The 25,343-nt window shown below is 42.3% G+C and overlaps 2 protein-coding genes across 3 annotated transcripts in view; both read right to left on the bottom strand.

Moving 5' to 3' along the window:
* The window catches only part of TTC17 (tetratricopeptide repeat domain 17), a 56,288-nt gene extending 52,843 nt beyond the window's left edge, over positions 1–3,445 (bottom strand). For both annotated transcript variants that reach the window (XM_015287199.4, XM_040701409.2), the window contains exon 1: positions 241–3,445. In XM_015287199.4, the coding sequence (XP_015142685.4) occupies positions 241–555 (315 nt within the window). In that variant the 5' untranslated portion in view covers positions 556–3,445. The remainder of the gene's footprint in view (positions 1–240) is intronic.
* Positions 1,319–16,273, bottom strand: API5 (apoptosis inhibitor 5). The gene is made up of 14 exons (NM_001006474.2): positions 16,097–16,273; positions 12,789–12,950; positions 11,713–11,806; positions 10,715–10,780; positions 10,233–10,384; positions 9,661–9,867; positions 9,030–9,134; positions 8,304–8,393; positions 7,545–7,726; positions 7,299–7,392; positions 6,443–6,499; positions 5,426–5,502; positions 4,926–5,062; positions 1,319–3,451 (listed from the first exon to the last, which is right to left on the bottom strand). Exons 1-14 carry the CDS (start codon positions 16,163–16,165, stop codon positions 3,372–3,374), a joined length of 1,572 nt encoding a protein of 523 aa, NP_001006474.1. The 5' UTR covers positions 16,166–16,273; the 3' UTR covers positions 1,319–3,371.
* Between the last annotated feature and the right edge of the window lie 9,070 nt (positions 16,274–25,343).

Here is a 25,343-nt window from a genome sequence, read left to right as displayed (position 1 = left end):
CTCATTCAGAAGCCTGACCGCACCGATCGCGTCCTAAGAGCCGCTCCTAGAGCTAACGGGGCTCGGCGGATGGCAACGGCCGGGCGGCAAAGGGCAGTACGGCAGCTGCCCGCCCGAGAGCTCCCGCCGCTCGCCCCGCCGCGGGAAGGCCGGGAGGGGCTCAGGCTGCGACGAAGAGAGGCGCGGGCAGGAGCTCCCCCACCACCGCGGCTCCCGGCCGCCCCCCGCTCCCGGCCTCACCTGCTGCTGGATCTTCCCGTCCTCCGTGACCACCCAGTGCGTGGTGGCGGCGGCGGGCCGCGTCCCCGAGGCCAGCAACGAGCACAAGCCCAGCGCCCAGCCGGAGAAGACCCACGCCCGTCCCAGCCCGCCCCACCCGGACGCCGCTGCCGCCGCCATCTTCCCTAATCCCGGCCTGCCCGCACCACCCGGAACCGGAAACACACGCTCCGCCATTTTGGGAGGTGGGCTCCGGACGGGGCGGGGCCGCAGGCCCCCCCCCCGGGTGCCGCGCTCTGCCAGGGCCCTCCCCGAGGCGGCCCGCCTTTCCTTCATATACTTATGAATTACTTTTCGTTTCTACTCCAGCTGACGGCATCCACGTTCACTACGAGGAACACCGGCTCAGCTGTAGCCACGACGTCCCAGGCCCAACCAGGATTTCCAAATTCAGGTTTCGGTCCGTTGTACCTTTCTGCAGCGTTCGCAGCCGAGTTGCGAGCAGTTGTGCTCCTTCAGGACAGCTGCCTTCCTCAGCCTGCCGGACAGAAAAGCGTGCCTGTAACACACAGCCAGCACCTGCAATTAAGAAAGAAGTTTACAAATGCTGACAGAGCGGTTGACTAAGACAAGGGTTTGCGTTCCCTTAAGGACGCAACAGTCCCACAGTTGTGGTACTTACAGTTGCCCAGGTTCTCACATGAGGCTGCACTGCTCACCAAATAAATCAGGCCTTTACTCCAAGCCGCTGTTGCTGTCAAGACACCAACATATTTTATTGCACTGGCAACATCTAGAATATTACGTGAATGTGACAACGTCTCCTTTTCATGATACATTCCCAAATAAAACATAATGGATCCGTGAGACACGCAGCCTGTGTTGAATATTTAAATGACTGTCCAAAATTTTCTATTTCAGTTGAATTACTCACATTGAAGCAGCTAATACAGTCTTGAAAAATATTCCTTAATGACAAACGGCCCAATACATTTATGGCAATCTCATGAGTAAGTCATTAAACCAAAATGAGGCACAGCACCCTGCTACTAAGCCAGCATAAAATGCTGCAGAGTAACTGTAAAACAATGAGCCAAACAAAATTACAAAATGAATTTATTCCAAAAGCATAAGGGAACATTTACAAGTCATCAAGATGGTGAACAGGTGTCTCCACAAGAACTCACTGCATTTAAGTTAAATATGAAAGTGAGGGAGAAAATCTAACTACTTCTGAGGCTACAAGAACTTTGCACGTCATCTCTGGAAAACAGGAGCCCCACGAAAGCTCACTCCAAACTCAGTGAGAAAATAAGCTGCTAGTGCCTAGCTATTAATCTAAATGCAAGCATCATTTAGGCTTGGAGATTACATTTTTAAATCCCCTCAAGACAACAAATTATTGCCACAAGTGCAAAATATCTTCCTTCTTTCCTTCAATGAAAGCTTGTTACCATCTAGTGCCTGTTTTCAGAGTGACAGTTTGATCTCATGCATTTGTGCTTGAAAAATTCTTCGCCAAGTTTGTTGCTTTTAGTGACAAACCTGATTTCAGCAGCTGGCATGCATTCAGAAGTACAGGTTAGCTCCCATGTCTTGGAATGTCCTAAGTTCGATGCCTGCTGCTCCAGAGTTGAGCAAAAATAGACTAACAATTTGGTCAATAACTCCAACTTTGACATAATTTTGGTATTCTGCCTTTTTGACTGCAGTGATAAATAATCAAAGTGTTAATGAAGACACCTGAGTCAGATTCACAAGCAAATACAAATGGAACTAGGTGGCAAAACATCACTTTCAAGCATTCATATGTGGATACCAAATGACCGCAGAAAAAAAAGGGAGGATAAGAAAAGATCTTCATTCTTCTACAGCCTAAGCTATTGTACATCAACATGCCCTGGAAGTCTTGTTAGAAATTCTCTTCCCCTGCCCCAAATTTTGTTTTTTCTTTTTTTTTTTTTTTTTTTTTTACTACCAGCTACCCCTTTACAATGTTGAGTGACCTGAGAAGTAAAAATTTTAAGTGGTGAGAATAAAAAAAAAAGCATTGTGCTCTTACATTGTATTTTCTGGGTGTACACCAGTAAATAATAAGAACTCCAAGTTGCTATGAAAAAAAACAATAGCATGGATTTGTTAATTTTTCCACTTGAATTCGACTACACTGCTGGAATTTTTCAACGTTACCCAAAATACAATTTTATTTATATATTTTTAAATGCAACTGTATTGGTAAAAAGACAAAACAAAAACACAACCCTTGAGTGCCAACTAACCCAGAAATCTGCAAAACACAGAAAAGAGCCAGGTACTGCTACGGTCCAGCTCCAGTCTACAAAGCTTAATCACTGCATCAGTCTTTGCCCATTCCTGGAATAATTCTAGTGATTTATTGTTTTGTTTTTCCTGTTCATTTCCTGGCATAAGTATATGCACGTATTCATATCAAACATTTAAAATTCCTTTGCAAAACAGCACTTTTGCATTACAATGCACGGAGAAGAGTAAGATGTACAAAACAAAAGAACACCACATTCTCCACGTTTCTAAGTAAAAGGACTGCTTCATGCTACAAGCAAAATAAATTTCCAACCAAGTTGCAAACTTCAGAAAACCAGCATGTCTCTCAGTCAAGTTCATTGTAAGTAAATAAAAGCAAATCTAACAATGGTACTCTTCTCCACATATTGCAAAATATGATTACAGACGAGGAAAGGATTACTTTAGGTGCTAAGCTTATCTGACGTATCTCTGTAGTCATGCCTTTCCTATCCATTACTTAATACATAAAATCAATTACATAGTATCAGTAATGCAGTAGCTGATTTTTAGGTTAATATGCAAACAATCAAGATGTAAGTTTTGATAAAACATCTATGCTCTTTTCCAATTTTGAATAAATCCTGAAGACACTTCAAAAATAAGAACCCAAAACTGCTGACTGTAAGCATCCAAAAATACAGTTGTAGTTTCACTATGGACAAGTTGTAGTCCGTTAGAAAAGTAGATCATACATACAAAGGTATAAAGAACATTTAAGTCAGTCTTAGCGGAAGGCAGTCCTTGAAGGAAACAATACTCCAAGCAATCTTTTGCTGAGTGTACTTTCGCTTTAGCCCATTGGGGCCAGGGAAGATACAAGGGTCTACTCAGTAGATTCTTCCTCGACTACGATTGCCACGTCCTCCCCAGCCTCTTCCTCGTCCACCCCGGAAACCACCTCTTTGCTCTGAAATAGAAATCAAAACTTTTCATACAGGTTTCATGCTGTATACCGATGAGAACTAAAGAGCAGTAAGTAGAGGTATTAAGGCTGACTTCAGTTTCTGAGGTTAATCTTGCTTGTTGTAAGACCTGAGTTGCACTCTGGAGTGCTAACTGTACAAGGATGATCAGGAGAGTTGAGTCAGCCTGGTTAAGCCACGCATAGTCTTTCTGCATACTGTGACTGAGGTAGCCCTGAAAACTGGGCCGTAAATAACTTCACTTGGCCACCTAGTTCATCCTTCAGTCCAATAATGCTGATCTTGACATATGTTTGCCTGACTTGCTCTTACTGATTTTATACAATGATGGAAACTCACAACTTTTTCAGCCTGCCTTTTTCTATCCTGAAGTTATAAGCATACTTAAGTTTCTTCGTTAGGCTGGTACCCTAATGTATATCCAAATGAAAGACCTTAGGTACAGCTGGATACCACACAAACTATTTTACAAACTATTCTGTACTGCAAAAGATGTTTTGTTTCTCTCTGTAAAGAGCCAATCTAATCACAGTGGGGAAAAAAAAAAGCGAATCAAACTCTCATTCCTCTTCTATGCTTTCTCCTCACATGCAGTCTTTTAAACTACGAAGAGAACCATGGGCATATTTTAAAATGTACAGAAATTTAAAGTGGATGAGAGGCCTGGGCATCTCACTAACAAAAAAAAACCCAGTAGCAAACTGAGAAGTCTCAAGTTTTTACAAATGCTGAATTACAAGGTTATATAAAAGTATAGAGCTGCATTAGCTGAAGTCTGCAGTAAAAAATTCTCAGATTGTTCCCCTTTTCCTTTAGATGTAAGACAATGTTTTATATGAGTTTTTTTTTTCTTTTAATCTATGGGCATGGGTGATAAACTGTCACGGCAAGCCATTTACTTGGCAGAGGTAGGCCCAATGGACATCCGGGTGCTGCTGCCACTGTTGCACTTGCTCATCCAGCCTGCAACTGCTCTCCTATTTCACCCACAGAAACGACTTTCAGAAAGACAGATTCACTCTGACACTGGGAGCACACACAGTACATCTGACAAATCCTAAAAGCTTTGGCAAAGGTCTGCACATTAGCAATAACTATAAGAAGAACTGAACACAGGTCAAGTCATAAGACAGGCAGGGGTCACTCGCAGAAACTGATCCGCCAATTGGAAATTCAGGGTATGTTCTCAATTTTGAGATAGAGTACTTGAAACCGTTCCCTCATAAAAGCTTATGTATTTAAACACTACTAAAACTAAGTTGGCAAGTCGCATTACAGTCTATATAGGCTGACGGTACTCAAACACTAACTGATGAGCAGTTAGAAAGAGGTCATTACACACAAAAATTGGTGACAGTACAATGTGACCTTCTGAGAACGTGCTTAATTTGCACTTTCCCCCCACTCCCAAAGGCACAACTGTGATTGGACAAAGTTTTTCCAAGCTGCCTAACTTACCGTAAGAAAAACTGCCCAGGTTACTACTGTATTTTCCACTGGGAGGATTATATATCTGCCTGGCATCCCTTTTTGGTCCTGCCGAAGCTTTCTTTGGAGGTGAACTTGAGGTTGTATCTTCACTTGTTCTTTTTTGACTGACAGAAGAAAATAAAAACAGATCATTTTACCCCTGTGGTGACAAGTACAGGAATAACTATTCAGCTTCAAAGATTAACAACTGTAAACTAGCAGCAACTACTGAAGACGTCCTCAATAATAATTCTGAAAAGGAAGTAGACTAGTCTCTAGTTGGTTCAGGCTATTGTATCCCTAAAGCAAGACCAAGATTATTATATCACAGCTTTAAATCCTTTCAGGATGGGTTTTAATTCTGGTTGCGAAACTTTTAACTTGTGCTGCATACATTATATAAACACACAGCTTGGAATCTTTGTTTTGTGAACAGCAAAAGTTAACAACACTTTTTTCATTGTTGCTGTTAATGAAAAACATCTTACTTTGCATCTGCCTTCTGTACCGGTTTCCAGGACAGCGTGACTGTACTTTTATAAGAAGGGGGAATGTGGAAGAGATCCTGCGGAGACAAAATTGGACAGTTCATTCTGCAGTCAAATCCACATCCACTGCGCTCAAAGTTTTGGTTACCTACAGAGGCTCCAGCATAGCACTTGCCTTTGAAGAGTTTTAAAACCCAAACCTTTAAAGTCCTGTGGCAGAGAACAGAACACAAACTAACTGCCTTAGTTCCATATCCTTTAGTAGGGAATTCAAATGAGATTTGTATTACCAGAATAACACCTTATACTGCAAAAACACACTTTGTTTCTCTACCTATGCAAAAACAAACAAACAACAACAACAAAACCCCTCTATCTTTTAAAGAACTAAATGGCTCCTGCAGGCACATCTGATATCCCAGTTGTGAAGGTTAAAAAAAGTTTCTCAATTGAATGGGCAAAATTTAGTTTGTGGTCATGGATTAGAGGTGGGGGATAGAATATGAAGAAAGGCAGCTAGTGAAGTTGGTGAAGTTTTAAGTTCAAAGAGATAAGAATGTTTTCGAGGTCTGTGGATAGAAGGATATTTCTTCAGCCCATCTCTCCCAGATTGTTTGGAGAAAACAGCTCTAAATAGCAGTTTCCTTTGCCTCTCCCTTCCTTTACATATCTTTGCAACTCTTCTAACTATTCCTTACCTGTCTCTAGCACAGCAGAAATGGAAAATGAGATGGAAGAAGGCTCAGCTAGAATCCACACTCCCTTAAAGCAAGGTTATCTACTCCTGCTGACAACTGCTGCCACTAAAAAGGGCCTCGATATGTACCCTTTCCCAGCTGCAGCTAAGGAGCAGAAGCAGCAGATCTATGTCTCTTCAGAAGCAGAAGAGTAGGCAGCACACTCAGCTGACTAACAAAGACTAACTTAACACGATATGATTTGGTTCAAATTATTCCTTTTTTTCTTCATAAGTTGCTCTACTGTGTGAATTTATTTCCTCATAATGTTAAGACTTACCTTGATTAAAACATTAATGTTATTGGTTATTTTCAAAGCAACCACTTTGATCTTGTTCTGTTAAAAAAAAAAAAAAAATTACCACTGAATACCTGCTATTCCAGTAGCTTAAAATTATAACAGTTTCTATTGAGTGAACCACTGTAGCAGTAGTGAAAGGTGTGTGCATACTTGCAAGGTTACAGGTTTTTAGGCTTCCAGCAGCTCTACAACAGCCATTTGTTTGTAATGTTCCAGTGTACTTCCCACTCCTGTGCATTCCTCTGTTGTTAGACTGCAGTTACATCACTAGGACCCACGTTAAAACAATGCAGGAGTAATGCTCAGAAATCGTACAAAATAAACAATAACCCAATCGGGTACTGAACCATTATCACAACTGCAGCCTTAGTAGACATTTAGTATTATTCAAAGCCTTCCTGATTATTTTGAAACTGGCCAATCTGCAGAACTCGCATCAAGTTGAAGGCAATGTTCTCAATGCCAAGCAACATTCTCAGTTTATTTAAATGATGTAACCTGTAGCCTTTTCCCTTATTTCAAATCTGAGAGAACCCAGAAATATAAAGTTTAGTAGTTGGTAACTGAATTTTAATAATGAACTGTAATATTGTATGCAAAAAATAAAATAAAATAAAATAAAACCATGTCTTTGAAATAAGATTAGTGGACAAGCTGAGCTTACATCTAAAACATAGGTAACATAAATAAGTTTAAAGAGAAAGTGGCAATAGATATTAGCAGCATTGTTCCCTTTACTTACTTGCATGCTTACAACAGATGGTAGCCTATCATTATGCACCAGTGGTTATTTCTATATGCTCAATTATGAAGTCACTATTTCCACAACACTTACCTCCTCTGTTTTCAAGGCTTCTCCTGTTTTACCCTGGAGTGCTAGACGAAGCTGTCGAATATACACCTGCAACCCTCGAGCAAAATATTGTAGCCTAGAAAGTTGAAAAAAGCAAGTGGTTAATTTTACATATTCCTATAAAACGAGAGCATAAGCAAAATGAAGTTCTAAACATTTTTCCACAAAGAAAAGTCCTCAAAGTAACGCTTTTTAACAGAATTCCAGGACCTGCCCCTAAACAATTACCTGATTTTAAAGTCTTTCAATTTCTCTGCATTCAGTTTGGCTGTGAGGAAATCTGGAAGTTTACGACCCAGCTGATGGAAGCTATACAAGAGACACTCGACATAACTGAACTGCAACTTGGGCTCTTCACCACCAGCATTTTCTCCATTCTCTGCTTCCTCTGGAGGAAGCGGCATATATTCCTAATGAACAGAAAGGAGAAACAAATATCTGAGGCACATTTACATGGATTGACAGTTCATTTGAAGTGTTTGAACTGGAGGCTTTATTTTTACTGACAATTTAAGAAGAATTTCCCATCTCCACACTAACGTGTGGAGCTGCTCCACAAGTCCTGGTGCATGTAGTTAGCCTACACTCATGTTCCCTGGCACCTCTGAGTCACAGGAGACACTATGGTAGCACTGCTACTACAGGAAGCAACAACAAACTGAATCAATGTTTCTGAAACAGTGCAGAATTTGTTTAGCATTAGCAGTGCAGATATAGCATTTAATGAGACTCGAGATGAGTCTCCCGTTGCTATGTACTTTTTTGCCTTTTACTGCACGTATACTGGATTAAGACCAACATACCTTTCTTTATTTTTAGAAGGGCTCTGAATGGCAAGTGTTGTTAGTCCTTGTATTATGGACAATGTTACCCGTGATATTGACACTTTTGAAAAGGATAAACCCATTAATGGATTAGCAGAACTTGCTGTGATGAAAAGTGTTTATTTTAGTGTTTTACATGAGTAAAAAGTTGAATTAGTCTTACCAGCAATTTATCAAATAACTTCTTCAAATTTGATTCCAGCTTTTCCATATCTCCACAAAATGAACTCATTTCAGCAAGAAGCTTCAGGACCTATGCATAAGGATAGCTGGTTTTTATGTGTTAACAGAGAAGAAAGGAAGCTGAACTTTCAGTCCAAATGAAATCATTATATCATTCCTGTTGGTGCAGTAGAGGTCAGCTATTACAGATTTTAAAAAAACCTCAAACTCCTGGTCTCAGGAAACAATGTAAGGGGGAATATGCCTGGTCTGTTCACATCCCCAAACAGAAACACAGGTATTGCTGTCCAATCCCAGCAAGCAACACCAACACTTTTCTGTAAACGAAAACCTTGTTCTCTCATGCTTAGCTCACCTTTACATGGAGATTCATAATGATTTAACTGAAACTGCAGCACTGATTAATGTAAGCAAAATTACAGCCATTAAGCCACTCCCTTAGGAGACTAAATTAACACAAGCTACACCACAATAATTTCAGTAAATGCTACATGCTTAAAAAAAATTGACAGCAATATAAAGATGATTACACTGATCTACTTATATTCTAGCCTCATCTCAAAAGCTGGGACAAATGATATGCTTTAAAAGTCAATGCTCAGTCATGCCTCAATACAGCAAACATTATTTTCCTAGTGTAGCTAGGTTTCCAACAGTACAGATGCATATTTCTCAGGATTTCAAAGACACTGTAGCTTTGTCTTACCTCTAACTGGATATCAAGACCCTCCACTGGAGTAGTCAAAGCACTGAGGTTCGGAAGCACGTGCTCACAGAAGTAAGTAACAAATTTTGTGGAATGAACGTTCTTCTGCAGAAAACAACACAGGTTCAGATGACTCTTTCGAATGAATTGAATATTCCCCCCCCATCACTCTGCCAACCTTGTGAATGTCTACCAACACAGATATACCTTAAGGCTTTATTAAACTTATCAACTCTGAAATGCAAAGACCCTTTCAAGGTAGCTTAAACTCTGAGTTATTCTGCAACAAGTGCTAAAAAAGATTGCCCATAACATGGTAAAAGGACAATGGATGCTGCAGTTGCCTGGTATCAGACCTGAATCGACCAAACACATATACAAACCTAGTGTGAGAATCTTGTCCTAATTGACTGTAACATCATAAATTTGAAAGAAAATGTTGAAGAGCAGAGAATACGCAAAAGCTGTCTGCATTCATGGGCTTAAAGAGTGCCTTCCAACATTCTAACACATGAAAGGCAGAGAAGTACTGGTATGTTTTCATTCTAATGTAATCACTCAGAATACTGAAGATGAGCTACAGATATCAACTTTCCAAATTACTTCTCATACGAAAGAAACATATACATACTGAGAAGAGTGGCACTGCCTGTCGAGTACACTGCAGAAGTCTGTCCACGCAATCTGGATCCGATGGATTGAACGTTTGCTCCAGGTCAGCTTGTTCGGCTACCAACTCCACTAGTTGCTGCCTCCCACTTACTGTCTGTAAGCTTTTTAATCCAGACAATATTTTCATGAATAGAACAAATTCTTCACCTGTCACATCTTCCAGTACCTTAATAAAACACCAGAAAACATATTTCCATTGTAGTAATTTGCAAACCTCCAGGACAAAACTATTTGATTTGAAAAGATAAAGCATGCTGTCGATAAGCCTCAGAAGTCCAGCCACTTAGACGGCCAGTGTCTGGAACACACGCTCTAAGAGAAGAGCTTAAGGAAACGAGCCTTTTTTCAGTGTGAAGGAATAGAGAGAGGTGGTACCGAACAGCAGTATTCCAATTCTTAAGAGCATGTGATCAAGACTACAAGCCAGGCTCTTTACCAGGCCTCTACCGTGACCGGTTTTAAATAACAGACCTCCAAAACATTGGCAGTGATAGTTTAATAATATCTAAACTTGCAGCGTAAAATGCTCACCTTCTTTGATTCAGCTAATATGAACTCTTCAACCTCCTTAGTCAGCACTTCTTCAGGAAGGGTTTTCAGTTTTGTAGAGAGGAATTTGATGGCTCTTTCTCTCACAATATCTTCCCCCTGAAGAATTTGACTGAATAAGCCTCCCAAGGTCCCTGAAAGGAGAATGAATCAGGAAACACCAATTATTTTGAAACTTAGCAGCTGAGCCATCCGTACAGAAGACAGCAGTTTCCTTTAAGACTCCATAAAACCTTTAAAAATAATTTCCATAGTTTGATATAAGAGACACCATCCTTTTACTGGTCTGCGTAATTTTGATCCACAACTATTACAAATTTCAGTACTGTTTGCAAAACAAAGTAATGAATACATCTCTAACTTTTGCACTGTACTAAAATGGTATAAATTTTGGTCCAGCTCTCGCTGCATTAGGTAGTAGAAAGTATTAAAAAAATACATTTACAGAAAAACGTGCCCTTTACCTTTAGCATCCATCTTAAATATACTGAGCAAAGCATTGTTCACCAAATTGAATTCTGCAGAATCATCTGAAGAGAGAAAAAAACACATATTAATATCCTTGAAAAGCAAACATAAATGCAGAAAGATTTCTGATGTCAAACAAGAAGGATTCTATCATCAGCATTACAAATAATGTAACTTGTGTATTAACTGCTATTAGACAGTGGAAGCGGAAAGCCACGGTTATGAAAGCTGGAGTGAAATGAAAAAGGCTATTTGCCATCTCATCCTCATCCTCTTGCCCCCCAAAACTTCAACATTACAAATGTGACAGGCTTGAAAACTTGAAAGAAAGTTTTAACTCAGTAAGTTTGATAATTTTAAGGAGCAGTTGAATAAGCTCGCCTTTATTCAATTCAGGCAAAGGAAACAAATGCTTTCTTTTTGATCTACAGAATTTCTCAATGGAAGAAACAATTTTCCCTAAACTAAATGAAGAAATGTACATGTCCCTTAAAAATATTTCTCTTCTGAGAACCAGTACTGTAGAGACCCAAGCAAGCATTTGTAATACAGTTTTGAACATCTAATATTTAGCACTCTATAGACCTACTGAATTATAGAAAACACCATATATTAAATTCCAAATTAGATATTTTGTACAAAAAACACATTCCATCTTTTCGTTAAAGTTTCTGGATTAGAAATCCAATAGCCCTCGCTCAGAAGGTAAATGTACAGTTACAGACTGCACTAAATTATTTTCCCATCTCACTTTCCAAGAACTTAAATGAAAAAGGTCCGAGACAGAAAAAGATTCACAATAATAATTCACAAAAAATTCACAGAATAATTCACAAAAGGAGCAGCATAACAGGAGAGTAAATAAAAGAGGGGAAAAAGAGCAGAAGCTGGCTGTGAGTGCCACTGGGACAGGCTGCTCTGCAGCAAAATAATCAATCAACAGAAAACATTTTACAGAACAAACTGTATACGTTTCCAGGTGAGCATCTCCTACCTGACTGCAGAAGCTGGGTCAGTATGTCTGCTACCCGGGGAAGATTATCTCCGGTGGCAAACTGAGGCAGCTCCTTAATTGCCTGGCGCCGGATCTGTGGAGTTTGCACCAGGAAAAGAAAAAATAATGGAAAATTGTGGAATAGTACCACAAAAAGAAAGATTAAAGAGTACAAAAGAACTTGGACATTTCAACCGCTGTATCAAGTTTGGTGGAAAAAATCAGCCAAGATAGAGAAAACGGCCACATATCCTCTTCACATGAGCATCACGTTCTCACAGTGATGTTCAGCTGTCAGACTCTGATGACAGACCAACCACCCTCTTTGCTATGAAACTATTAAGACGTACTTTGGAAGAAGAAAAAAATATATTTTTCTTAGATTTAGGCAGAACTGGAGAAAAAGCAATTTGACCAGCAACTACACTCACAGAATAATTAATCTGATCAGCAGTTTAAGTAACAAACACAACAAAGGGCTGGGATCTGAGTTATTATGGAGCATTATTTGCTAATGGAAAGGACACCGTTACAGGTGTGTATATGGCAGAGAAATAATGTTTTTTTTCCCAGCATTGCCAAAACTGCTTCAATCACCTGCTCGCATCTTTTAAGATCCAGCCTCCACAGATGCTTCAGCTTATTTCAAAACAAGAATAAGCACAAAGCATCTCAAGACTTCTGCATGAAGTCAGAGTCACAACCTTACGGTTCTCAGGTGCAAAGGAAATTTTCTTGCCTCCCAGCAAGATTTATTGGAATCCATTACCACAAAGTGCTTTGAAAGGAGAAATGCAATAGATATTCAAAGAAACCATATCTAAGCTTCTTTCTACAGAGCTATTCTGTTGATCAATGATGGGAGTGAAAAGACAAAGGAAAAATGATTTATCTTCCCATACTATCACACAATAGATTTTTCTATTGCAGGAATATGACTAAGTGTTTAAGGCTTCCAGAGACCAACCCTCCCCTCCTGAAAGACATAGGCTAAGAAAGAAAAAAAGAAAGGAAAGAAAGAACAAAATACAAATCAACATAGCAACTAGATAGAAGTTTCTGGTCCCCATTCTTACAGAAACGTCTTCATCCTCGCAGAGGTCCAACTGGGCATTGATAGCTGAGTCAGCTAATTCAGGAAAATGCTTGAAGAATTTTGGGATAAACTGGGCTGCAAGTCTCTTCTCCTTGGCGCCTCCTTTCACGCCATCCAAGATCACCTGGTAGGCATCCTTGTGCTGGAAGAGGAAAAAAACAGAACAGAAAATAGAAAATATATTGGTACTTTCACAAGAAATGAAAGGATTTTCTCTTTCCTCTTCTATTGCGCCTATTAAAACGCACTGCGTTATACAAGTCTCATACAAAGAAGTGCATTTCTCTCTTAGAGCAATACAATCTCACTAATCCAGTAAAATCTATCCCTATTGACTGTACTGATCTTTTGGTTCCAGGATCTGTTCAAGAGCTTACTGTTCAAACTCTTTGCCCTAAGGCTAACAGCTCTTACGTGCCACTTGTGATTAGATTGGCACAAACTAAAGGAATTACATTATCACCTTCTTCACTGAGTTTAAGCAATACTTTTCCCGACCAGCTTCTGCCTTTTGTCCGCTCTCTCATACAGAGGTTACCTCTGCCAACAACCTTACAACTGTAACAAATCATGAGTGATTGCTATAACTCATTGCTCCGAAGTATCCTTGGCATCTATTTGAACAGCTGAAATGACGTATGAGAGTTCTGAAAAATCTGTTAGCAAAGATTGGATGCGACAAATAAATTAATTAACCTACAGTTGAAATACTGAGAAAAAAACCCAAACACTTTAGCAGCAGTTTGGAAAAGTCTCCATCCAGTTCTTCCAACCCAAATCACACAGGCATTTCTGAGGTGCCTGCAGGACCGAACCTTCACAATAAATTCAAGCCTTTGCTGTGGTTACCTATTCACAGAATGGTTTTGGTTGGGAGAGACCTTAAAGATCACCCAGTTCTACCCCCTGCCCTGGGCAGGGACACCTTCTGCTAGAAAGAAAAGTTACCATCACTAGGATGCTAGCAGAAATCAGCATCTTCTATCACTAACTTTCTTCGTGGTTGTGAAAGGAATATTCAGGCAGTATAGCCCACTTCAAAGAGCAACACCAACAGTACAGGACACTTTCCTTTACCTGCTCTGAGTTTCTCAGAGCCATACATATCATCACCCCTACTCCATAGAGAAGTTCACTCGCAGCAAGTAGAGATACTAATTTACAAAACAGCATGTTGCTTTAACTCCCTTTATAGGGAGCTGGATTTTAATATTCAGGACCAATGATGCTTTAACAGTCCTTACTCCATTTGACACCCATCTGCAGTGCCTGATTCTGAATCGGACTGAGACACTGATGTGGAAGGAAAACTACCATGGAAAGTTTGCTTTTCAGCTGACCCACGCCTGCATCTGAGCTGCCCTACAGGTGTGCAGCACAGCACGCAGCACAGCATGTACAGGTATAAGCCAGCACAAACTAACCATCAAATACATATTGTTACGGTTACAAATTCATAGACTGCATGCAAGTAATGACTTCTTTGTGAAACAAACTGCTTAAGTTTCACATATAGTTGAAAAGCATCCATAAAGCAACTGAAACAAAGCAGCCTGTGATCCAGGAATTTCTATTAGATCACACTAACTACTCCTAATATTCAGTTGAGGCAGAAGTTTGTCTTAGCACCTATCTAGCAGCAGCCAGTGCCCAAGGAAGAGCAGCTAACTGCAGAAAGAGTAATCCTGCACTTCTGCACATTTCTCCCCAGTCAGTAACAGAAGAATGTCTGAGCTTCTGAACAACTGAAAACTGACCGCTCATCCACTGATTTCTTTTAATCAGCTCTTGAGCTGATTAATACTTCCTAACATCTCATGACAAGTTTAACAAAGCGTTGTGGAAAAGCGTGTTGTCTTCTTTCTTTCAAACCCCTTCTTGATAGTTGTTTTTTCCTTTTGACGTTCTCATCTTCTTTCTACTTGTGATGTAGACTCATCCTATCAGTCCTTTTCACAACTGAAACACTTTTAGAAGCCAAATACTTCTGGTGCTTTACATTACTCCACTCAGTGTTATATTTCTAGTGGTCTCCTTGCTCTGTTCCTCACGTTCAAAGTTTCCTTTTTGAGATAGCGTGACTGACTTTTTTATAGTCAAAGAATGTGAGACGTCACATTCATAGGAATATAAAGGGATAATAGAGAGGGATAAAATTGATGAACAAAGAGCAATTACTCATGGCTTCTCAGAATCCAGAAATAAGACACATTATGATTATGAAATGAGAAGTTTAAAGAAGGTAATTTCTTCACAAAGGTTAATGAAGCAATGGAACATTTTGTCACAGAACATTTGGGTGCCAGAAATACAATCAGTTAAAAAAAGTGCCAGAGAAGATTACTGAAGATCAACCCAGCACAATATACTAATCACAGAGAGGCTCTGGAAGCCTGTAAGTGGAAAGTGCACCAGGATCCATCATTCTCCACTCACCCTCTTCTTACCCTGAGAGGTTCTGGCACCTCAGGGGATACTGATCCCCGCTACAGGCAGCATTTGTAGCCATTCTGGAGTTTGTTCTACCTCACACAGCCACTCCTGTCTTACAAGAGCTACCCACAATTGTCAAAATGAGCGACTATGCATTTATAAAACAGCACACTTATGGCGCCTACTTATTTTCTCTCCCCATAGCTCCCAACATTTTAGTTCCCTATTCTCATCACCTCTGAGCTCATATTTTTGTTGGCCTGCTTGCAACTTTGTTTCACCGGGGCACAGTTACACAAGCAAAGTAAACAGACTTGAGTTTAAGCTAACTTTAACAACAAACTACAAAGCCTTCAAGAAGTACCGAAATAACCTTGTGTCATAGTACATACTTACAATCCACTGCTAGGTACATGTATGCAAAGCTACTTTCCCATTTACGCGTTATAACAGCACCGCACCGCACCTGCAGGGCTACCGAAACCCCCTGTAAGGCCCGAACCCGGCAGGGAAAACCCCGCGCCCCACGCGACAAGCAGGCTGCTTCCATTCACTGACTCCTAAATAACCGGGACGCCACATCTAAGCGAAGAGCAGCCACCGCAGGGGCTGCTCGAATCCCGTCCCCCCCGGCAAGCCGCCGCGGGATCGCAGCCGTAAAGGTCGTTCCACAGCCTGCTCCGAGGCGTGAAACCCGCAGCGAGGGCAGCCCCGTGCGGCAGGCAGGCAGTAGGGTGGCACCCCGTATCACAGTGGCGCCCCGGCGGCAGCCCGGCCCGCCCAGCCCGGAGCTCCCCGCCGCACCACTCGAGCCCCAGGCCCGGCGAGGCCTTGCAGGCCTCAGCCGCGCCGCACCTGGCCCGCCGTCTCCGTGGCGTCCGCTAGGATGCCGTAGTTGCGGTAAAGCTCCTCGACGGTGGGCATGGCACGGCGGGGAAGGGGCAGAGCCGCCGCTGCAACCGAGGCCGCCGCTGACGCCACCGTCGCCGCTCAGGCCGCCGCCGCTCCGCGCAGGCCGCCGCCGTCAGCACCAACGAGGCGGAAGTCCCAGAGCGGCCGCGGCGCGGCGGGAGCGGTGTCCGCATGGCGCCCCCTGCAGGGCTGTGCGGCTGCCGGCGGACCGGCTGCCCCGCCTTGAGAAACCCGTCGGCGTTCGGCGGCCAAAGGAAATGAAACGGGGTGCAGCGTTAGCCGGGGTTTGTGCTGGAACGGAAGTGCTCCGGCTGGGGAGCCGCGTACCCCTGGCTGCCACCCCGCGCTCAGTGCCCTACCACTGCTTCCCGCTGCTCTCCGGCACTGCGCTCTGCTCCTCACGCTCCGTATTTCACCTTTTCACACTTCTATGCGTGCGTACATTCATAAAGCATACACGGGTATATTCGTAAACCACCAGCACCCAACAAATCGCACCGATTCCAGGAGGGGGGCCAAGGCTGCTCCAACAGACCTCAGAGCCACATTAGAAGAACATTTGCCCCGTGGCTTATTCTTTTGCCGTCCTCCTCCTGCATAGGCTGTGCAGTGCATGCCTCCTGGATTCAAATGATGTGATAATCAGTCAGGATTTTCATCTCTTCTTTCTCCTTGCACCGGTTCAAGCGGCAATTGCTCTGTGGTAAGTTACAGAGCTATCTGATAATGAACTGTTGCCATTGTGCATTTGACTCCCCTTCCTGCACACTGCCCTCTGAACTCCATACACTGACATCACTGCAGACCTCTGCACAATTTTCAGTAGGTTTTCCATAGGAAAAACAACGTACTTGTGAAATCGTTGGAATTTGTTTATTTCTTCATAAAAGATTACTGCTCGTGTCCCACAGCTGCCCTGCCTGCAGGTGAAGAACAGACCAGATGAAGCTGCGTCTAACAGACTTGTACTACGACCGTGTGTGGATGAGCATAAAAGATTCTCACAGCAACAGTGGTTTAGTCGCACGGATCCTCAGGGGCCGGGGCTGAAAAGCTTCTGTGGGACAGATTCCCACTGGAAAATAAAGTGACCGCAGTCAAGTCACTGAATCATAGAATGGCTTACACTGGAGGGGACCTTAGAGATCATCTCATTCCATTTATCCGTTTACGCCAGACGAGCAATCAGCCCTGAATTCTCCTCATTCTTCTAACAGCCCTCCGGTTCCCGGGCCGTGCAGCAGGCGGCACTCGGCCACCACGGATGGAGCGGGGCGTCTCAGCCTCCGCTCCCGTCGGGAAGGGCTCACCGGCGGCAGCTCAGCCATCCCGGCGGGCGTGAGGAGCTCTTTCCTCGGCTGTCTGCTCCCACAGCCAGAACAGTACCGTGTCTTTGTTAAATGATTTCTATGCAGCATTGAGAACCATGCTGCATTTCTGTCTGAAAAAGCGTTACAATAGGCTGTTCCTGGTGACATCGCCAAATTCAGCAGGAGAATGAGACAAGGGAAATAAAGTGTTTATTTTTCCTATTTTTCCAGCTTGCTGACTTTGTATGTGTGATAGCAGCATGATGGTCTCAGTCTCACCGTTTACCTAACTGTGGTGAGTAGCAATTGCAGAACGTCCTTCTAAGGATTTGAGAGCCAGGTAGTAATCTTCACTCCCTTCCGTTGCTCAGAAGCTACTAAGGGCCTGGCACGAAGCATTCGTGCCTTGCATGATAACTACCACTAATTGGCACTATTATTTGGAGCCCATAATGCTGCACGCCTTTCCACATAGGGAAGGCTATGTAAAGATTGAAAACTCAACACTTGCCAAAGCCAATTGCATTTTCTTGTTTGTCTGGACTATTCATAGAGTAATAATAGAGAGCAAACATCCCAAAGCACAGAAAAATGTGACTGAAGTGCAATGTTTGGCAAGACAACTTAAAAATGGAGATAGCAGCTACAGGCTGTACAACTCAAAGAACATCTATGAAAGGGAGGTGGATGATTGGTTTATTCTACCCATACTATAAAGATCCATGCGTATACAATGCTGGTTAGAGAATATAATTCGGGCAGACACCTACTTCTGCCTCCAGGTGTTTGTGTTTCCATACTGCTGGTCTGCAGACGTCATGCTGGAGCAGGACAGCAGCTGTCCATCTGCACACACTGTTTCATTTTGGCTGCTTCCAGACTCCCAGGAAGGAGAAGGAGTTGGAAGGAGACCCAACTGGGAGGAGGATGCTTAGAAAGCTGCAGTGAACTGGGAAACTAAATGAACATCTGTACTTACGTTTCATACTTGTTGAAAAACCCTTTCACATCTACACAATCATTAAGAAAGAAAGCTATTGCTTTCAAAATATTTTTGAATTAAATATTAGCATAATTGGAAAGTGGTAGTAATGTTTTGAGGAAAGTACCAAAAAGAAAACTTTGTAAAAAATTCTTCCCAAATGTTAGTGTGGACAGTCATGAAACACCTCGCGCAGTTTCATATGAATATTCGAGCAATATTTCATGAATTGTTCCCTGCCATTCTGATTATGTGTTTCTACAGCTTGAATAAGACATAACCTGGAATCACACAAATCAGACCACACAAAATACTTATCAGGTATCTTGTGAAATATTTCGTGAAACTACATAAAACATTTGTGCTGCCATCCATGAAGCACTGTCTCTTGATACTGTGTTAAATTCATGAAATTTCGTAGCAGCATCGATGGAATGCCACACAAAGCATAAAGAAAGCAATGCAGCTACAAGTTTAAGGAAACAAAAGGACAAACTCAGAACATAAGGAATCCTTGCGTGCATGTCCCAGGCAGCTGGCACTTTGGAGAAGGAATTCTGCATGGCTTCCTCACAGTGCTCAGAGAGCATTTCCACCTCCTTCTCACAAGGATTGGGCAAAACTCAGTGCTTCTGCCTCCAATGGGTCGTCCTCTACTGTCTTCCCGATTACCTAGAGGTGGCTACATTTCCCCTTTTGACACTAAAATGCTTTCTGATATTATCCTGCAGCTACAAATGATTAAACAACTCATTTCTAGAGTGCGTGCTTTTAAGTAAAAGGTTAAATCCTACATAAAGGGTCTAAGGAATTACATGGGGAATACAAACATTTATGTCTGTTACGGTGAGCACCAGTTTTGTTGAATACGAAGGTTTCTGGACCATCTGTATTCTCACCAGTAAGCCCGCTGTTGTGCTCATCCAGATATCGCAGCCCAATGCATTGGTACCCATTTTTACTAACAGGTCCTGACACCTCGTGCAGGTGCAAAAGCATTCAACGTTTTTCCTCTCAGACTCCCAACCATGTGTGTACAAAGCCCTCGGTAAGCTGTGAGCAGCGGCACGCCTTGTAACATCTGCTGGCACCACCTTTCTCATGTCACTGCCCACCTCCAGCAGAGCATCCCATCTGTCTGCACCAAACAGAGCCTAGACAAGCATGGGCGGCGTGCTTGCCTTCAGGAACTCTGGTGCTTAACTAGGTGGCAGTGACTTTGAGCCGAATCTTGCACAGACATCCAAAAATTTGACCTGTCTTTACCCAGACACCCAACAGATGCTGACTGCTGTCTCGGGACCTTCTCTACCACTTGCCTCTTGAATTATACATTCAAAAAGGGCATTTCCACTCCGGATGCTGACTCTCCTGCTCCCTGCATCTCCCAGCGCTCCTGAGCTGGTGGGACAGCTGTTGTAACCATGTCCAGAACCCTGAGGGCTGATCCACAGCACGGTGGCAGGTTACAGAGCTGAGGCCACATGGCAGCGAGCTGCAAGAACATCTCCACAGCTTCCGTGTGTTCGCAGTGGCACTTGGAATGGCACCGAGAGCTGCTTTCGTCTGTGCTGGCTGATGAGACTGTGAAAATGGTGCGGGCTGTGTGGGAGATCAGTGGTGGCAAAAGAGAGAAAAGAATCAGGAGGATTTCAGGCTTGTTCTTAGCAGGCTTTGGAAATATTTTCCAGAGGTACTTAAGGACAATCCCAGTATACAGAGTTGAATATCTGAAATAATTAGAATAGCCATTCAGAATAGCGCTTAACGCTTTATGAAAGGTCCCAGCCACCTGGATGAAATACGGCAGCAGGCTGTGTGAGCGTGGCTACAGAAACCACAGCCTGCAGCAGGTACTGTCCCTGCGTTGTAGTTTAAAAAGGGTCTGGGAGCAGCCAGATCTGAACAGAAATTCAGATCTTGGCTAGATTTGAGTTAAATAACATCCCTCTAACACTCTGAGCCATTTTAATGACAAAAATCATCCTAAGTAGATTCAGGTCTTTGTTACGTTGGAAAAAGTTTGATGGTAATTTGTATCTCAAATTACCCTAAAAAAATGGAAGAAAATGTTATTTTCCCTTCTCCCATTTCACGAACTAGAGAAATTAGACTGTCAAGGAGATTTCTTCTGGCATAGCTCTAAGACTTTTGTTGTCATGGGGATGTCAATTAATGTGCTCATTTGTTATCTTCTTAACTTAGCTGTGCCAGCAAAACTTTGGGATGTAGACCAGTTCTTACACTAATCTGAAAACTCAAAAATAGGAACAGGGCTTTCTGTTTAAGAAATGGCTTTCTGAAGTCTTCACTGCACTCCCTGGTGCTTGTCTCCTCATTACCATACTGTACTAAGTAAATGAATACACAGGCGTGTATTGTATATGTATAGATTTGAAGGTGCAGTAAACCACACAGGTTTGGTTAATGCATATAGGTATAATCAATTGGAAATTTACTGGGAGGGCTGATGGTAAGCAGATTCTGCAAGTGCGTGTTGAAAGGTGCATGCTGCTCCTGTGCCTTATCTGAGTGGGGAAGACATTCATGTATAATGCACTGCACATATATGCCCGTATCAAAAATGTCTGGTATGCACATGCCAAATATTTAGACACGTGTAATACATGCCTGAGTGTGTGACTTCGTATTTTGTTGGGTAAACACAGAGTGTTTCATAATTTGTATATTCATTTGTCATACTCTGCAGAAGTGTATATAAATGCATGAAAAGATTTTTGCGTATGCAGTGCAATGTGTATACATGATTTAAAGAGTGTGAAGCATCCTTGTGAGCATATCTAATGATACTGCATTGGTGATTCCACCTTCTTCATTAAAAAATACTTTAATATTTTAATATACTCAGCATAATGAGTTCTTCCTTGAATACCAGGGAATCTAGGATTGCTCAAAGACTGCAAACAAACCCTGAAGAGGGACAGACTTTGGCATTTTCACAGAAATACAGAAACACTGAAGTTGGAATGGACCTTTGAAGCCCATCCAGTCCATCTCCCCTGCAATGAACAGGGACACTTGCAGCTAGATCAGGTTGCTCAGAGTCTTGTCCATCCTGACCTTGAACATCTCCAGGGATGGGGCATGGGGCATCCACCAGCTCTCTGGACAACCTGTTCCAGTGCCTCACCACCTTATTGTAAAAAACTTCCTTATATTCAATCTGAATCTCCCCTCTTTTAGTCTGAAACCATCTCCCCCTGCATGCACATTTTGCTAGATGCTTTGTATTGGAGCTCTGCATCTGTATCCTCTGCCCCAGAAATCTGTCCTCCTTGGAGCACGTGAATATTCTTTGCTGAGCTGAAACCCTTGCTGTCTGCCAGAAAGTGTTGACAGTGCCCTTTGTTGGCTTCCCCGGGGACTTCATGCAAACCACTTCGGAAATACAACAAACCATAGGATCCCTAAATGCTTCTAATCAAGACCAAATTAGAAAAAGGCTTCACATTGAAAACATAATTTTCAATTAGTGTCTATTCAGTGGGAGTGGGAATGGGGAGGGGGAGAACTGGCATGCGAGATAAGCTGGATTTGTTAACATGCTTTGAAAATGCTTGCTGGCTAGCAGGCCTTTTTTCTTTTTCTTCCTTTTTTCCCTTGTAAATGCTCACCTTGCTGTAATTTGGTGACATTTTCACAGTTGCAATACGCTCTGCTCTTGTACTTCAGACAGAGGGGAACTCTGCCCAGCAGGAGGTAGACTTGCTACAACCATCAGCTGGCTGTGTTCGAGTGTCATATAAGCAGGTAAGCAGCGCTGCACAGGATGAAAGCTAGGGAACAAACAAGTCATTTCCCTCCCCCAGTCCACCCCTGTTAGTATCATCTGGTGCACTTATGAGAGCACTGAGCAGGGAAGCTGGTGACTGAACGGGCCAGAGACCAAAGTGATGTCTCATTCCCCTCAGAACAGCACAGCGTGTCTCTGCTGTAAGTGATGAGGGGGTGCTTTCTCCATGGACAGATGATGCCAGTCTGCAGGGAAAGCACTGGGGACCCTTCACTGCGTAAGTGCATTTTGTCAGCATTCCTGTTTCCTGGCAGAGGAAGAGGAGCAAGTTAGTTGCCAATGTGCCTGTAATTAGTGGAGGAAGAGACACAAAGTACATCACTCCTTAATTAGGTACTGCTTCTTTTATCCCTTATTCTTTTATTCTCTCTACTCTCCGACATGTGGCAGCGTTGAGCGTTTGTCCTTGTCTCATATTTTGTTTCTTTTTGTTGCTCTTAGAAATCATCCCTTCCCCGCCTTTAATCCCAGGAAATACCAGCAGCCACTGAGATATATCAGCTGTGACACTTCTTGGCAGGGCTGTGCCACTCCTGCTCATTGTGTGGAGTCCTGTTTTTGTCCATACGTGTTACGTAGTTTAGTTTATTTGCCCTCTCTCTTGCATTTCTGGTCACTTTGAGATGCTTACTCATTCCTGTTGGGGCATCCCAAGGCCCACAGGAACTCATAGGAGCAGGGCCTGTCAGCTCCTCACCTGGTCAGCCTGGAAGGTATGGGACACTCATCAGTTACATCCGCTGTGGCAACAGTGTGAAGATTTTATGATTCTGTTAGGAATACTGTACATGGTTGACTTTCCTTGCTTTTTCAGGGGGACATGGACCTAAAGTCCTCCATGAACCTTAAAATACGGACCTTAGCAAGTGACAGGGAAATGTGAGGAATATAGATCCAGTGTTAACAGGAGATTGAAATAACTTCTGTGTGCTGTTGGATACGCTTTGGTGAAGAGGATGCTATAAATTTCACTAGTGGAAATAGGAACAAAGGAACTTTACAATGAAAAGTTTTTAAGAAAATACTTCTGGCTTTTCAAAATGTTTTCAAGTTTTTGAGGAAGGACATAAAGCTTCATGAATTTCTTAAATAAACATTATTGTTTACTAAGCTTGCTGGCTGACAAAGCCTCTCCAAACTTTGCATTTGCATTCAGGTACTCCTTCTGCAGTTATTTTGCCCCAAAATAACTCTACTATTTTACTTTAGAGATACTTGTCTGTGTTTTTTACCTCAGAATTTCTTGACCTCCCTTAAAAGAGTATGGTCTCTGTACACAACCAGTTTGGGTCTACAGATAAAGGCAAGGGAACTGTTATCACTCTGTCCAGTTCATCCCTATGGCAAAAAATAAATAAATAAATAAAAACCACCCACTAACATCTAACTTTTATAAGTAGTCAGGAATGTTGCAGAAAGTTTAGTCTACTGAATATAAATATCCACAAATTGCTGTGATACAGAGACACAGAAACATCAACATTCTGTGTTTTGAACAAAGTAAGTATAAGAGGGCTTTCCTGGTAAGTCAGGCCATTACTGGAACCCTCTGGATATATTTGGCACTAACAGACCAGAAGTTATTTGCTTATCATTTTCTGACAATTCTTTAACTCTTATTTTACTTCTCACATTTATTCTTTGTTTCTCACGTCTCTTTTCCAAGGCTCAAAAGCCAGAGAAGCTCATTACATGTACACATCTGTGTTAACATCTCTGGAAGAATTGTATCTCAGCTCTATGAACTGGCCATTTTCCCCTCTTTTCCTCATCTTATCTATACCATATTCTAAACACACACTTGCTCCTTGATGTAGTGCCACTTTTCTCTCTGTGTCCTTTAGAGAATCCCAATAAACTGTTTTTGTAGTTTCGATTATATCCTTTCATAAAGGAAACATGAAATCACAGTATAATCTTACACACAACGTAAGAAAAAGAGCATAATATATAGTGAAAGTGTGATAGTAACTTAAGAACATGGCTACAGCCACCATGTTATGGCAGTTTGGAAGGGCTCGATTGGAGGGGATTAATCTCAGTTCTGTCTTTGTCTTTTTAAAATGGTTCAAATGTGTGGCTAGTGAAGGTATCTGATCATGAACATTTCAATGGCAACTTTTGTGGACAATCTAAACTTTTCTCATTTCCTGCTCACTCCCCTTTCCACACAATTTATGACAATGGGACACCACTGAATTCTTAGCCCTTACCTACTGCTGACCAAAGCAGTCACTTCTCTGTCCAGACCTGGCAAGATAGATGAGAAGATGCTCCACAGCTCCACATCTCTCCCTCGGTCATTCAGAATGGCATTAACTGCCTCCTGCAGGGAATAAATAGATAGCAGCTCTCTTTTGCTCAGGGAACTATCTTAGTTCAAAGGTCTCAATTATTTACTGCTCATATTTTGGCTAAGAATACATCCCAGAGCATGAAAAGCTCTGAAAGAGAGACCTATGCTTATCCTATTAAGATAGAGACATAAATATCAGCCACTGACAAGGAAACAGCAAAAAGTTAAACTGCTTAATGTGCACTTGATAGAAGCGAACAATACAGACTGTTTCCTCATTAGTTTTATCAGCCTCAGTGAGCTATTCCACTTAATCCCTTCCTCTTGCTATTGAATTTGGCCCTTTTGGCAGCCAAATCAGCTGGCAATGGCTTATTTATTTGTATCTTGAAAAAGAGCAAGACAAAAATAAACGTCTGACACAGAAATTGAACAGAAACTTACAAGTTTCTGGGGAAAACCTGTGGTTTTCTCAGAACTCTACAGGTCACAGGTGAATGTCTCTGGTATTGGCACAAAATAGGAATCAAGGACTGGGTCTATCCCTCCTTCTGGATTTGCTTTCCTGGAGCCAGCAGACAACCCACTCAAATATCATCTTGAATCTGCCTCAAGCAATATATAAATCGGAATACTGGGCCAGTCTTGATGATTCAAAATCCACCCTGGTGCTGCAACCCAAACTCACTTCTCATAGGCCTTCTTCATATATGAAGGAGGAATGTGACTTTCCTGCATCAGATACTCATATACAGCCCTTTCACACCTGCCAGAAAACTTTGGAGTTA

The sequence above is a fragment of the Gallus gallus genome, chromosome 5, assembly GCF_016699485.2.
Source record: "Gallus gallus isolate bGalGal1 chromosome 5, bGalGal1.mat.broiler.GRCg7b, whole genome shotgun sequence".
Lineage (NCBI taxonomy): Eukaryota > Metazoa > Chordata > Aves > Galliformes > Phasianidae > Gallus > Gallus gallus.
The sequence above is the reverse complement of the archived record's forward strand: the minus strand, read 5'-3'. Positions and strand labels throughout refer to the sequence as shown.

What these genes read in the sequence shown, in the direction of transcription:
- API5 (NM_001006474.2), bottom strand. Translation starts at nt 16,165, where the DNA reads ATGCCCACCGTCGAGGAGCTTTACCGCAACTACGGCATCCTAGCGGAC. An exon ending in CCACGGAGACGGCGGGCCAG is followed by an intron (nt 12,951 to 16,096) that starts GTGCGGCGCGGC and finishes TTCCTCTTCCAG; the next exon opens with CACAAGGATGCCTACCAGGT. An exon ending in AGGCAGTGCCACTCTTCTCA is followed by an intron (nt 9,135 to 9,660) that starts GTATGTATATGT and finishes TGTTTTCTGCAG; the next exon opens with AAGAACGTTCATTCCACAAA.